This window comes from Saccopteryx bilineata, chromosome 11, assembly GCF_036850765.1.
Source record: "Saccopteryx bilineata isolate mSacBil1 chromosome 11, mSacBil1_pri_phased_curated, whole genome shotgun sequence".
Classification (NCBI taxonomy): domain Eukaryota; kingdom Metazoa; phylum Chordata; class Mammalia; order Chiroptera; family Emballonuridae; genus Saccopteryx; species Saccopteryx bilineata.
In genome coordinates, this window is record NC_089500.1 from 44,745,924 (window position 1) to 44,761,437 (window position 15,514).

General features: G+C 39.6%; 1 protein-coding gene across 6 annotated transcripts in view; it reads right to left on the bottom strand.

The window, feature by feature from the left end:
* The window catches only part of OSBPL1A (oxysterol binding protein like 1A), a 264,920-nt gene that overhangs the window by 147,563 nt on the left and 101,843 nt on the right, over window positions 1-15,514 (bottom strand). For 3 of the 6 annotated variants that reach the window (XM_066246326.1, XM_066246325.1, XM_066246324.1), the window contains one exon: window positions 12,128-12,234. In XM_066246326.1, the coding sequence (XP_066102423.1) occupies window positions 12,128-12,234 (107 nt within the window). Of the gene's footprint in view, window positions 1-2,960; window positions 3,492-12,127; window positions 12,235-15,514 lie in introns of those variants that run through there. The other 3 variants (XM_066246328.1, XM_066246330.1, XM_066246332.1) reach the window with 3 other exon arrangements.

The window sequence follows — 15,514 nt, forward strand, 5'->3', positions numbered from 1 at the left end:
CAGACACCCACTTGGTTCAGGCTCTGCCTCTCTCTCACCTGAATTCCTGTACCTGGTCTCCCTGCTTTCTAGGCCTGCCCTGTAATCCTTCTCATCAGGAGCAATTCTGATGCAGTCTCTCCGCTGACTAAAATCTTGCAATCATTCTAACTTCCCAAATTAAGATTCAAACTCTTTAGGGCTATTTTACAAAGTCTTTCAGTAAGACTCCGCTTTTATTCATCTAACCTTGATATTCCTCCACACCCCTCCCCCACCCCATTAATGAATCATTTGCTAGAATTCATCGTTTTCTATTCCCTCTGGGTACGTACATTGTGCCTTCCTGAAGGAACCTCTTTAGTCACCTGTATTCTACAGTAAACTGTAAGTTCTACAAAGACAGACTGGTATAATAGTATCTGACACGGCACTCTATAAATACTTACTGAATAAAGGGAAAAAATACACTCAAATATTACATAATATACACTATATAAAATACTACATAAAGTAGTAGATATCAATCTACGGAGAACAATTATAAAACTGTATAGCAGTTACATCCTTAATGCTTTGGAGTTAAAATGAGAGAAAAACTGTATCTTCCTATAACTCATTCACTATTCACCAGCTAGAGTCCAAGTCAGGCACTGCACTCTCTAATAGGAATACACTGGGGAACACGACAAACGCAACAGCATGCAGACCACAGTTCTGGTGCCATCCTAAGATACAAAACTCATCAGATAGATCCTGGGTCATATCAAGCATAACAAGCCACACACACACACACACACACACACACACACACACACTTCATGCTGCTAATTAAAACCCTATGTATTTTTGTTCAAAACTCCACAAATGTTATCAAAATGAAAACCAGCCTTGGCTGTTGGCTCAGCAGTAGAGCGTCGGCCTGGCGTGCGGGGGACCTGGGTTTGATTCCCGGCCAGGGCACATAGGAGAAGCGCCCATTTGCTTCTCCACCCCCACCCCCTCCTTCCTCTCTGTTTCTCTCTTCCCCTCCCACAGCGAGGCTCCATTGGAGCAAAGATGGCCCAGGCACTGGGGATGGCTCCTTGGCCTCTGCCCCAGGCGCTAGAGTGGCTCTGGTTGCGGCAGAGCAATGCCCTGGAGGGGCAGAGCATCGCCCCCTGGTGGGCAGAGCATCGCCCCTGGTGGGCGTGCCGGGTGGATCCCCGTCGGGCGCATGAGGGAGTCTGTCTGTCTCTCCCCGTTTCCAGCTTCAGAAAAATACAAAAAAAAAAAAAAAAATGAAAACCAGCTTCATTTGACACAATCTTTATTTATGTTTAACTGATGCCCTAGCTGCTTCTATAATTAATTTGCAGCAGTATATTTCTGCATTACATATACAAGGTAAAATTTTAGGAATATATGTTGAATAACATAGACCAAGTAAAAACTCTAAATTTCTAAAAGAATCAAAGTTTTCTTATAATGCACATGAAGCTGATAAACACATTATATTTTAGAGTGCCAGAAATATTAATAACTTTACAAAAGCTTTTTAAAAGAATGTAAATGGTAAAAGTCATAAATTGTACATAGAGCAGTATATGGTGTTGCATAATCATGTCAATTATTCTGTGTACAATATTTAAAATGTACTTGAACTATATTGACACTCTATCTTGAAAATTACTACATACATTGCATTTAATGCGGAAAATCTAATAAGCTTTTAAATTTTTACCATTCTGAAAGGGGCACCACTGAGGGTAGAAAGAAAGATTACATGGGTCACTTTCTCCATCAATGAAATTCTCTAAAATTAACCTTTAAAGAGCTTCTAAGCAGAAATTAGAGTCCTGCAATCATATTCACTGCAATACAAATTCTTTTAAGATTCAAGTGACTAGTAAAAGTGGTACTGGGACAAAGGCAGAAATAACTCTCTGGTATTCATGTTGATTAAATATCTATTCAATTAAAATTGAGCCAACTTGCTAAAGTCATCAGTTTCAGAGCTGAAATCAAACATTATTTGGACCAGAAATTAGCTTTGGTGTGTCCTCAAACTGAAAAGAAAATTTACATTTAGATTCCCATTTTCTAGCCTACACACTACTCCACCAACACACATTTCAGGCATGTTTCTCTTGAAAGATTCAGGCTAGGCTATGCTATGTCTTCAAAATGAAATGTTTTTATTCTGTCTTTGAACCTAATTCAAATTAAGAAACTTTTAATAGCTTTAATAACTGAAGAGCTGTACTATGCTCTTCCCCAGCATCTTCCCCTCCCCTTCCCATCCTCCCTCCAAATCCAGAAAAACACCAGCACAACAGAAAACACAGAACTAACCACGTGCTCTAAACACTAGGGAACGTGATTCTCCTCTGGTTTAGGCTACAAAGAATGCCTATGAGTAATCCAAAATCCTGAAACAAAACAAAGTTGAAAGCCACCTCCCCGTTCTCCAACCCCAGGAAAACTGCCCTTTCTCTTGTCAATCCACTTATGTATTTCCCTTCGTTTTCTTGGAATTTTAGTGGCTTCTGAACAGCGAATGCTAAGTTCATCTCAATGTCAGCCAGGGCAGAGATACGCAAAAAAAATCACTAACTTCGAAGGTTATTTAGGACAATAATGTCTTTCACTGTCTTACTCCTCCCACTCCGGCCCCACTTGACCTACTACCAATATTAAGCTGAAAAAAAAAAAAAAATCAGTCCACGGGCTTTCCCCCAAGGGGCTCTTCCCATGGGAACCCGCTGCAAACGCAGAGCCTGCAGGAAGACCATGCGGAGCAGGGTCGCCCAGCTTCCCGCAGCCCTTCTCACACGCCCGAAGCTGCACTCTGCTCCGCACACACACGTCCAACTATTCTTGGATCTACTAACACCCCCTGATCTCAACTGGCCGCCCTCCCCCGTTCCGTCCCCAGGGTCCCCGATGTCCGGTGGCTAGCCTGGCAAACCCCCAGCAAGCGCACACACATACCCACCCACCTGGGCCAGATCGGAGGATCCCAGCTCGTGCTCCACCCTGTGCTCCTTGGCCAGCTCCAGCACAAATGCGCCCGGCCTGTTTCTCCACCTCCCGCCAGCCGAGCCGGGAGGCGCAACCCAGGGCGGCACCGCAAGGTCTTCCTAAGTCACCTTCGTGCTGCGTGGTCCGCCCCTGCCTCCTGTGAGGTCGAGCAGAGGCGCGGCCCACCTGCCCGTGGCGCCGGAATCCCGGGCCGCAGAGGTCCACGCGGTGCCGCTGGGCCGCTGGCGGGGCTCTCCGGGGACTGAGCTGGCGGGCAGCGCAGGGACGGCCTGTAGCAGGAGGCAGCGCCGCTGCTGTCGTCCTCCAGTCCCTTCTCCTGTGCCCTCCCCCCTGCCACGCCTGGAGGCGCAGGTAGGATCTGCCAGGGGGCGGCCGGAGCCTGCAACCCGCCCCTCCGAGCAAGCTAGCAGACCGCCCCCCGAGAATTTTCGGGGAAGGAAGTAAGGAAACTGCTAGTACTGGTACTCTGCATGCAGCCCGTGGGGGGCTCCTGCGAGGCCCTAGAGTGGTGTGCGCTCAGGCCCTCTGCTGGAGACGCCTGCCCTGACAACTTTTAAATGGCCAGCCCGCTCCTGGGGAGAAGCAGAGAAATCCTCTTTTCTGGGGTCTTTCATCTCGAAGATGACTAATAACTCAGTCTTACACTGAGGAGTTAATGTTTCCAATTCCAAAACAAAGACAGCAGTGATCATCACATTAATTTCTTTATATACTTTTCGGGCTACCATTTGAACAATGAGGAAAACCAGCAGCATTAATCCTACTAATGTGAAGCCTACATATAGGAAATAAGTGATTTCTGATTCCAGCCAGGCTTGAAGGGTTGACAAACGCCCCAAGGACAGGAAAACCCACCACATAAATACTACACTTCAGTGGGATGTTCAGGCCATTGAAAATCCTGGTGAACCATGAGGCTGGGGGTGGACTTTTTGTTCCAACAGTAGGTTTAAACCTTTCTCATTGTATAAATCTGTTCTCAAACTTTAGGAAAAAGAGTAATAAAGAGTAATAATGAACAAAACTGATCATTTCTTTGACAGTCTCCTAGGGTAAATTCACAATTCCAACAGTAGTGGCTGTATTTGCCCGATGACATAGTTAGTACCTAAATACAATGCCATACTTTGAAATTTTGGAATTGTCCGTGGAGCTTCATGGTGTCTCTGAAAAGCCAGTGTGCTTTCTTGCTTTCTTTGTTTCTTTAATACTAAACAGTATTATATTTCAAAAGGTTTTATATGGCACTAAACAGAGCCTTTGCTGCAGAATCTCCTTAGGCCCTAAAAAGTAAAGAATGAATCCAGTTTACAAAGTAGTACTAGGCAGCAAAAACAATGAATAACACAGGCTAATTTGTTTCAGAAGGTAATTCACATAGCACCTAAAATGTGCCAGGCACGGTGCTGAGCAACTACACATCAAATAAGTCACTCTGGAAATGGAATTTCAGATTTGGAAATGGAACTCTCAAATGTATTAATTTCTTCAAGGTCAAGAAACCAGAGTTGACTGGTGTGATGCAAAAGCTTCTATTCTTTTCTTTATACATCCATTATTCAATCACCTAAATATTTATTGACTATTACATGCTAAGTACTATGACAGATACCAATGCTACAAAGATAACTAGATGTGGTTGCCTACTTAAGGAGCACCAGTTTAGTAAACATATAGAGAAGTAAACATAGAATGATACAATGTGACAGTGCTACAATAGCAAGGAACTCATGGGATAGGAGGAACATCTAACCCAATACTGAAGGATAGAACCTGGGATTAGAAAATGGTGGCAGTCATCCAACAGAGCAATCCTAAGAACTTAATCAAATAAAATGGCAATAGGGAATTTGTGTGTTGGGTGGGGGAAGAGAGAGTATAGGGAAAGAGACAACTTAGATACAGGAAGTAAAAATGACAGGACTTGATTAAAGGTAGAGATGAAAAAGAAGGATAAACCAGACAAGCTCACATGTTTCTGGCTTGAGTTACTGAACAGGTGATATAATTCCTTGAGTTACTTGGTTTTGATACACTGGTTTTGAAATACCGCTGATATAACCATATGTAAATGTTCCAAAGGCAGCTGGACATACTGGTTCATCACTCAGGAGAGATCTAAGGTGGAGATATCTGAGTCATCAGGGATTTCTGGTTGGACGAGTGGGAAAGGTCATTTAGGAAGAAAGCTGGTGACAAGGCCACCCACAGAAACCTAGGAATACTAACATTCAAGGCTCGGGCAGAAGAAAAGATACTTTAGAAGAAAACTGAAGAAGAAAAAGGAAAGAGAAGTCCTAAGAAGTAGGCAACGCGGAAATCACAGAGAAGAATTCTAACAAGCAAGCAGGATCAAATGCCGGATCTTTCCAAGGACAGGAAAGATAACTGAAGGGTGTCCTCGGATTCAGTCATAAGGAAATATTGGCAAGAATGGTTTCAGTGGACAGTTGAATAATAAAGAAGTAAACACAAAATATCTCATTATCAAAAACGGATCTGTAAAGGAGCTAGCGAGTTAGAAGCTGTAAGGGAGAAACAAATTCAGAAGCAGAATAGAAGGAAACAGCTCCAATAAAATGACAGGAAAAAGATAAAAACTGGGGTGAGGGAGTGGTAGGGAGTTGACAGCACGTACAATGATTGCCTCATGTTTAACAAAGAATTCTGCTCAGAGTGGAAGGGGATGAGGGAACTGTAGAAATGTTAGAGAGGTGAAGGCCTGAAAGGTATTAGAAAATGAAAAAGAGATTAGGGACACAAAATGACTAAAGGACTCTGAACAGCACAGGAAGCTAAAGGAATATTAGAGACCATGACATGATGGAGGGACAAGTCCACAGGAGGGCCTGCTCTCCCTCCGTCAGCAATCTGGCTCAGAGAAGCAGTACATAACAAACTCAGCATCATTAGCATTCCAATCACACCTTTGGTTGCAGTTAGGAAATTTAACACAGAAATACAAATAGTTTATATGTGAGCTTACACGAACTTTAAGTAGGCAAGTTCCTGCCTTGGAAAAACAGGTTTGACTAATGTCCAGGGGCACTTGATAATAAACACAACAAGAAGGGCACCAGTGATGGCTTCTGTACGACATGTTAACCACTTTGTTACCATCTTTTGGTGAGGAAAACCACAGAAACAAAAATAATTGATTAAATCAGTTTCTAGCCTTCTTTTATTACTTAGAAATTTAATTTAATAGGGTGGCATTGCGTACATAGGTTTCAGGTAAACATCTCTATAGAATTTGAACTGCTGATCACATTGTGTGCCCATCACCCAGTCAAGTCATTTTCCATCAACGTATATTTTGTCCCTCTTTACTTCCCCCCCCACCCCATAACCACTTCACTTTTATCTATATCTGTATCAATTTCTAGCCTTTTGAATGAAACTCTCAAACAAGGTTAAAGAACTATCACAGCATTGACATTCTATTATGTTTCCCAAGTATATCATCATAAAAAAAATCTAGTCAATTTCCTCTTAGTACATCAACCACAAACTTTACAGCTTACTTTACTGCAGTTTTTTTTTTCCCCAACACAAGATGTGTTATTTACAAGTAAAATATGCCTACACATTGCCTCATTTATATAAATGGAAACCTCATATGGAAACCTCAAGTACCTGGGTCATATCAGAGCATTCTCGAATAGGCAAAGAATACCCACATACTGCAAAAACAGAAGGTCCCAAATCCAGGCACTAAGCCCTGTGCCCATTGTAACCATTAAGTTTCTCACACAGAGCCAGATGACTCTTAGTGTGGACATAATTTTACCAAGTTTAGTTATCTGGGTTTTGTTTTAATAAACAGGAGCCTTAAAGAGTAAATCAGAAGGGATTAGTATTCCATGTCTAGAAGCAGGCACATAGTCTATTTAAATATCAAAGAGAATTTTTTAAAAACCCAGGAGAAGCCATAGAAAAATAGCCAATAATATCATAATTGATTTTTGTATGGTGACAGTCACTAGCCTTACTGTGATGATCACACCATAAGGTATTTTTTTTTTTTTTTGTATTTTTCTGAAGCTGGAAACGGGGAGAGACAGGCAGACTCCCGCATGCGCCCGACCGGGATCCACCCGGCACGCCCACCAGGGGCAACGCTCTGCCCACCAGGGGGCGATGCTCTGCCCCTCCGGGGCGTCGCTCTGCCGCGACCAGAGCCACTCTAGCGCCTGGGGCAGAGGCCAAGGAGCCATCCCCAGCGCCCCGGCCATCTTTGCTCTAATGGAGCCTTGGCTGCGGGAGGGGAAGAGAGAGACAGAGAGGAAGGAGGGGGTGGGGGGTGGAGAAGCAAATGGGCGCTTCTCCTATGTGCCCTGGCTGGGAATTGAACCCAGGTCCCCCGCATGCCAGGCCGACGCTCTACCGCTGAGCCAACCGGCCAGGGCCTCATAAGGTATCTAAATGTTGAATCAATGTTGTACACTTGAAATGAATGTCAAAAATACTTTTATGAAAAAATTTAAAAAGAAATCACAGTAGTAGTTATGAAATAGTATGGAATATTTTGAACTCAATAAAAATGTGGCATATCAAATAAATAAATAAACAATCCCGTAAGAAACAAAAGAGAGTTCACAAAACATTAGTAGGAGTGGGCCAGTTAGTCAAAAAACACAGAGTCCTATAAACATTCTCCCTTGAAGCCATTTTTGTGTTAAGTTTTAAAATTTTAGCTTAAGGAATAAATGTGAAACATTTAGAATAACTGTCAAGAAAAGATTAGAACAGAAGCTGTTATGCTGCCCTGGAGCCTGGGACCATTTATCAATACATCTGTTGAGTCCCTACTTCATGCCAGGTACTACACAGCTGCTTTGCCGATATGACCTGACTTACTCCTCAAAACACTCTCTTTTTGGTTGGTCTTCCCTTTATAAAAAGGAGATTGTATTTAAAAACTGAGGTAAAGGAAGATTAAATAGCAGAGCCAAGAATCAGACCCAGGTCTATGTGAGTGTGAAGCTTCTGACTACTCTTTTAAATAGAAATACAATCTATGATGCTAGATAATAAAGCATTATAGTACCTGATTATTCCACTGTGGTCTCCATGAAGCTATTAATTCCTTGGCTGTAATTCTTAAGTCATTTGAAAGAGTAACTTCAATGATGCCATTTATCTTTCAAATATTTTTAAGGCCTTCTCATTGTTTATATTCATATTTCTCGGAAGAAAATCTATGAATGCCACTGAGGGTTTCACAGAGTTGGTATTTCATATAATTAATTAAACAAAATCTTAAAGATACTCTAAAACTTTAAAGACATAAATGGCATTTACTAAGTGATTACTGCATGCCATGCAACAAGCTAATATGCTCTATGTACACGGTGGTGGGATTCAGCCAGTTTGCACCGGTTCGGCAGAACTGATACCTAATTTTTTGTTGAGTTTGGCAAACCAGTTGTTAAAATGGCACTTGTAATCAGTATTCTCTCTAAGGTGGGCACCTGGGCAGCCACCCAATGTGGAAATCAGAAATTTACACTCCTTACTCTTTTTTAACGTTCATCTGCGCAAAAGCATATTCTAAGACCCCGTAGTAATGTCCATTTCGTCCATAGGTAAAAAAAACTGCAAGTGAGAATACCGATCAAGAAGCCATGTTTTATTAAGTTTTTTGTCAGATATTATTTCATATTTTTTCATTAATATTTTAAAACTCTTTCTTATAACAATCTGGTTCTGTGTACCTCTTTTATTCTTCCTATGTAAGTATTAAATGCATGAAATAATAAACTACCTTTCGGTATATCATTTTTTTATATTCTTAAAAAGTTTTTATTTATTCATTTTAGAGAGGGGAAAGGGATAGGAGAGAAGACAAAGAGAGGGAGAAGACAAAGAGAGGGAGAGAGAGAGAGAGAGAGAGAGAGAGAGAGAGAGAGAGAGAGAGAGAGAGAAGGGGGAGGAACAGGAAACATCAACTCCCATATTGTGCCCTGACCAGACAAGCCCAGGGTTTCAAACCAGCGACCTCAGCACTCCAAGTCAATGCTTTATCCAATGGGCCATCACAGATCAACCCAATTTTTTTGATACTTAAAACAGTCATTAGGGCAGAGAACCGGCTGTTAAGTTATTTGAATCCCACCACTGTATACATGTTACTCATCTGTACATATTGGATCCCCACACTCAACACTAGGGTATTTATATATTTTTGTTTTACAGAAACTTGCTCAAGATCCCACAATTGGTTAGAGGGAAAAGAATGACATTTAAAAGAGTTCCATGAGACCAGTGTTTTTCAGCCACCAATATGCAGACCTTGTGCTGGTCACGAAAGAGTTAGCTACCCTGAGGTTGTATGAAGATTACAGACTCAATGATTTTAGTCAAATTCTCTTCTGCGCAGGGGGATTTCTGCCTTAGTGGTCCTCGAAATAACTCTCCTATTTTCACCAGTCTGGAAGTGTAAAAGGTTGAAAACTACTGCATTAGATCAGTACTTTTAACAACTTTCTATGTGGTATTCCTTATTTGAAAGATAAATATATCAAAGTTCAAAGAATTTAAAGTAGTCCATCGTCACTTAAATAGAAAATAAAAATGGGAACAATGAAATCATTCCATAAAAATCAGATTTCCTTTAAATACCACCACCTCCACCCCAAAAGAGATAAATCCAATATTAAAGGCACAAAAGCTCCAAAACACCATCAGAAGAAAGGAGTCACAAGTGTAATTAGACCTTCAATCTTATTGTAGCAGTTTCCTACAACAGAAACTGCTGATTTCCACTCAGGGTAACTATGTGTCAGGAACTATGCTAAGCATTTTGCATATATTACTGTATTTAATCCTCATGACAAATTTAAAAGGCTAATAAGGTTAATTAGTCTAACCTTTAGGCTAACATTCATACATCTAGATTTTCACAGATAGGTGATTATTCTGGCTACTTTTTCAAACAAATAGTTTTTAAATTATCATAGGTTGGCTTCTCCAGAAATTAAATTATTTCTAATCTAGTGTTCACCTTAAAACTATACATCTCTAAAACAAACAAAAAAAGTTATCAATATATCCATCAGGTATCACATACAAGCTGTGAATGAAACTTGGTTTTACAACTTACTAAAATAGTACCTGAATCCCATGACATCATAATTTGCGCACTTCGAAGATGAACTACAGTGCTATCATCCTATTTAGATTATTCAGATGACTACATCATTCCTCATTTAAATAAATTAGAATATGAAATCTGCAAGCCACCAAAAACAAAAAAATGCTGAGAAGGAATGTCTTCAAACAATATTAGAAGAATCAACCATTTAAAATGTTTAAACAATTATGTGGTTTTTTGCATTAATAAAATTTTGTTGTCTGACCAGGCAGTGGCGCAGTGGATAAAGCACTGGACTAGGACGTGGAGGAACCAGGTTCAAAACCCTGAGGTCACAGGCTTGAGCATGGGCTCACCAGCTTGAGCGCGGGATCTCTGGCTTGAAGCCCAAGATCGCTGGTGGAGCCCCTGGTCAAGGCACATTATGAGAAAGCAATCAATGAACAACTAAGGTGCCACAATGAAGAATTGATGCTTCTTATCTCTCTCCCTTCCTGTCTGTCTGTCCCTATCTGTCCCTCTCTTTGACTCTGTCTCTATCAATAGAATTCTGTTGACTCTGTTTGTTTTAAATGAATTCTGATTATTTATACATTTTTTTTCTTATTCATCAAATCAAATCTATGGAATCTGCAGTTAACAAACACAGCACTTAAAATTTTTAAATGAATTCACAAGGCTTCTATTCTAATCATGGAAAGTAAAATTTTAGACCTTTACATATAAGAGAAACATAATAAAACCAATATTCATCTGTGTTGTTTTAATAAAAGCTAATCTCTCACCACATGGTACAAATAAATTGTAATAAGAAATTTAATATCCATCTAAAATGTTGAAGATTATACATATATGTACAAGTTAACAAAATGGAAAGAAAAGCTACTTGCCTTGCATTAAAATAATAAAAATGGGGGAAAAAACACAACAAGGAAAAGAAATCTAGTTCAGGCAACCAAAGCATATCCTTACAACTTTTCAGTCCTTAGGAAAAGAATTACTAATGGATAAGCATAGCACTCTCTCTCATATTTGGAAAGCAAATGGCAAATCTTCACAAGGGAGAGAGCAAGGGAAAAAGAGCACAAAAACATTTAAGCCACCGAATTCAATTCACACAGGTAATCATGAGAGCACTCTATTTTCTAAATCAAAGTATTCTAGGCCCTGGCCGGTTGGCTCAGCGGTAGAGCGTCGGCCTAGCATGCGGAGGACCCGGGTTCGATTCCCGGCCAGGGCACATAGGAGAAGCGCCCATTTGCTTCTCCACCCCTCCGCCGCGCTTTCCTCACTGTCTCTCTCTTCCCCTCCTGCAGCCAAGGCTCCATTGGAGCAAAGATGGCCCGGGCGCTGGGCATGGCTCTGTGGCCTCTGCCTCAGGCGCTAGAGTGGCTCTGGTCGCAATATGGCGACGCCCAGGATGGGCAGAGCATCGCCCCCTGGGGGGCAGAGCACCGCCCCTGGTGGGCGTGCCGGGTGGATCCCGGTCGGGCGCATGCGGGAGTCTGTCTGACTGTCTCTCCCTGTTTCCAGCTTCAGAAAAATGAAAAAAAAAAAATAATAAAAATAAATAAATAAATAAATAAATAAATAAATAAATCGAAGTATTCTATAGTTTTCACATAAAGACCTTTGGTTTATAGAATATTTCCATAACCCTCTTAAACATTTCACTGTAAGTAGAACTTTAAAACATACTTGTGAAATATGGCTATATAAATGAATGAAATGACACAAACAAATAATTTCAGAATCATCCTGCTTAAACAAGAATAAATAAATTCTAGGAGCATTTGAGATCTTCTCTCTCAGCATATGTCATCAATTTGGCTCAAGTACACTATTATAAAAATTCAAATTAATAACGAAATAAATAAGTTCTAAATTTTGGTAAAGAATGAAGCTTTCATAGCTTTTGTTAATAGTACTTCCTCCTCCCTCTGAACATTTTGAAAGTAATGACTCATTGGACAATCCAGTATGTGACACCCAAACAATTGTTAAAAAATTCAGTTCCGTATTACCTACCCCTTCTTGTTTAGTGAAGAGATTAAGGCAATCGCTCAAAGCTACACAAGTTTCTCTAGAGGCTTCAGAGACAACTTCAACCTTCTGCAGAAATGATGGAAGCATTTCTATAAATAAAAAAATAAATCAAATGAGTGGGATTTTAAGTAATCAGAGTAAACTACAACCACAAACATATTTTTACAGCTACTAACTTCATGTTTTTTCCCCAGTCACCTTAAACAAAGCATCCAGTATGTCCTTTTGGGTGTCATGAAGTACCCTACTATATGCAGGCCATATAAATTGGTGCAAAAAAGAAAGGATAAAGCCTTGTCCTAGAAAGGCCTATATCCTACAAGAAGAGCCAAGACTAAAAACAAGTTTATAGAATAATAATATAATGTTTAAGAGCAGCAGCTGACAAGGATTCATTGCACTAGCTATAAAACATGAGCATTTCCTTTCATGATAGTCTATGCTAGATAAGTAATTTTATTCAAAAGCAAACTGCTAAAAAGAGCCAAAAATACTCCTGCACTTGAAGTGATGGTTAACATATCTGAAGAAGGCATTAACTCAACTTCATCTAGTCCTTATTTGGATGTTTGGCATAAATAGGTCTAATCACTCTCAAAAATGTATCCCTATGGAGTTTCAGTATCTTTTAGTATATGTTTGTCCCTGTAGAGGTTCTATACCTGAGAATTCAATCAACTGCAGACAGAAAATATCAGAAAGTAATGTTACACTATTGCTGCCATGTACTGTGTAGTTAAACCTACATGTATAGAAATTTTGTTTCTCATTACCACTTAAACACTTTGAGTAGTTTTTTTAATGCTTGCTGACCCCCAGGAGTGTATTTTTTTTTCCAAAAAATGTAATTAGTTCCAGTTCCAGTTTTATTAACTTAAAATCATGTTTGTTTGATAACCAATTTATGGAAACAAGAAGAACATACATTTGCCTTTTTTTAATGTTGCCTTACACATTTTTAAAATAAGAAATTTTGTACGATCATACTCTGGATGGTCAGGAGACACAAGGATGTACATGAACGTTTGTACTACTCAAAGGGTTAAACAATACAGTACAACAACCACTTACAGTACTTGGCATTTATACTGTATTAGGTATTGTAGGTAATCTAGAGGTGCCAAGAGGATGAGTGCAGGTTATGTGTAAGTTATTACGCCATTTTATATAAGAGACGTGAGCATCTGCAGATTCTGGTATCCAGAAGGAGGTCCTGGAGCCAGTCCCCCACCTATACAGAAAGGCTACTGTATCAATATCTCCCCAAATGTCCTAAAGAAAATCTCAATCCATTTACCCATTACCAAACACCCCCCCCCAAAAAAAGAAAAATAGAAACAATGTTGGCAAGAGAAAGCTGCAAAATGCACATACATCACTTAAAAAACAAGTAAAATATCATATCCTGCCCAGTTTAATGCACGGGAAATATACTTAGTTAAAATAGTTTTGAAATTTATGTTAATTAAACATTAAAAGCCTTTTAATGTGTCTTTTACATCAAATAAAATCCTGACATCAAGAAAGCTTTTCATCAAAAATAACTTAAAAAGGAGAAAGACAAATAAGTAGCATCTTTTGTATTTCAAACAGCCTTACTCAAAACACTGTTCTGATAACATGGGAAAACACGGTAAATTAACAAAAGCAATCAAGTAAATACAAATGTCAGCAATTTGCAATCAATTAGGCTATAAAGCAGTGGGTCCCATCAAGAAACAAATATTTTAGCCCTGCCTGGCAGGTTGGCTCAGCAGTAGAGCATTGGTCCAGTGTGTGGAAGTCCCGAGTTAGATTCCTGGCCAGGGTACACTAGAGAAATACCCACCTGCTTCTCCACCCTTTCCCCTCTCCTTTCTCTCTCTCTCTCTCTTCCCCTCCTGCAGCCAAGGCTCCACTGGAGCAAAGTTGGCCCAGGCGCTGAGGATGGCTCCATGGCCTCCGCCTCAAGTGCTTAAAAAAAAAAAAAAGGCTCTGGTTGAAACAGGGCATGGAGCAATGCCCCTGATGGGCAGAGCATCGCCCCCTAGTGGGCGTGCCAGGAAGATCCTGGTCGGGCACAGCATGCGGGAGTCTTTCTGCCTTCCAGCTTCTCACTTCAGAAAAATAAAAAATAAAAAAAACACAAATATTTTCAAATAAGAAACAGAGTAAATAAAATCTACAAGAAGATAAATTATTTTTGGCTATATTTTCTAGGTGATAAAATTACAAATAGTATTTTTTAATTACCAAATTTCATATAAAAATATGGTTTATTTTAGCAAAGAAAAGTCCTTTTCTTGGAAAAATTATTTCTCAAAACTCAAAGTGTGCAACCAAAGGAGAAGGTCTGAGTGAATGAAGGTATAGACAACCTTTCATTAATAAACAACCAAATGACATTTTATCATATTTTTCATCTTATACAATAGTTTCCTAGTGTTTGCTATTCTTAATAGCATCCAGCAGAACACTACTATATTCTAAAACAAATTTGTCTTCACATACTTTATTTTTCATTTTGAATCTTCGATACACAATGTGAAGATTTCTTCTGTACTTAGTATTAAATAGCAAATGAGAATACCATATGCTACATGCCATATGACATAAACAGCACCTCAACAGGGATCTGTCACAGAGCTGGGGACTGAGCACTAAGAGGAGATGGTACAAGAAAAAACAGACACGGTCTCCGCTTTCCATAAATTTTCTGGTTAATCTAGTAATTTTCCACTTTCACGGGACAAATGATAGGAAGATAGAAGCATAGTCATTTGTGGATGTTACTGTTTTTATTAAATACCATTACATGCTTAAATATCTCCAGTTTGGTCTAGGTTTTAGATATTTCATTATTTTAAACACAGGTTGATCAGCATCAAACATTAAAGGTCAAAATAAATGTTTTGTCTTGACTTGGGGTGTTGAACATACAATGCAATACACAGATAATTTATTGTAGAATTGGGCACCTGAAACCTGTACAATTTTATTAACCAAGGTCACCCCAATAAGTTCAATAAAAAATTAAAAGAGAAATATAATTCGTTATTGAGAGAATGTCAAGTTTTTCTGTCTAAAAGAGTCAGAGGTTACCACCTGATTTCTCTGACAATCTAGTGTTTAAACAACATCCTGAAATTAATACTAACTTGCACAGTGGTGTGGTGACAGAACCGATGGACTTTGCCATGCATCGGTGCCGAGGTGGATCACACTGTGCACTTCTTATATAATGAGATTTTCATATAGTTATATAAAAAGAAATATAACAGCTAAACTTCTAGAGAAGTTACCAACTGGGAATACTGCAAATGTGTTTGAGTCAATTAATATTTAAGAAAGTAAACTGTAATGAATAAACGCAAAATGGCAAGTATATTA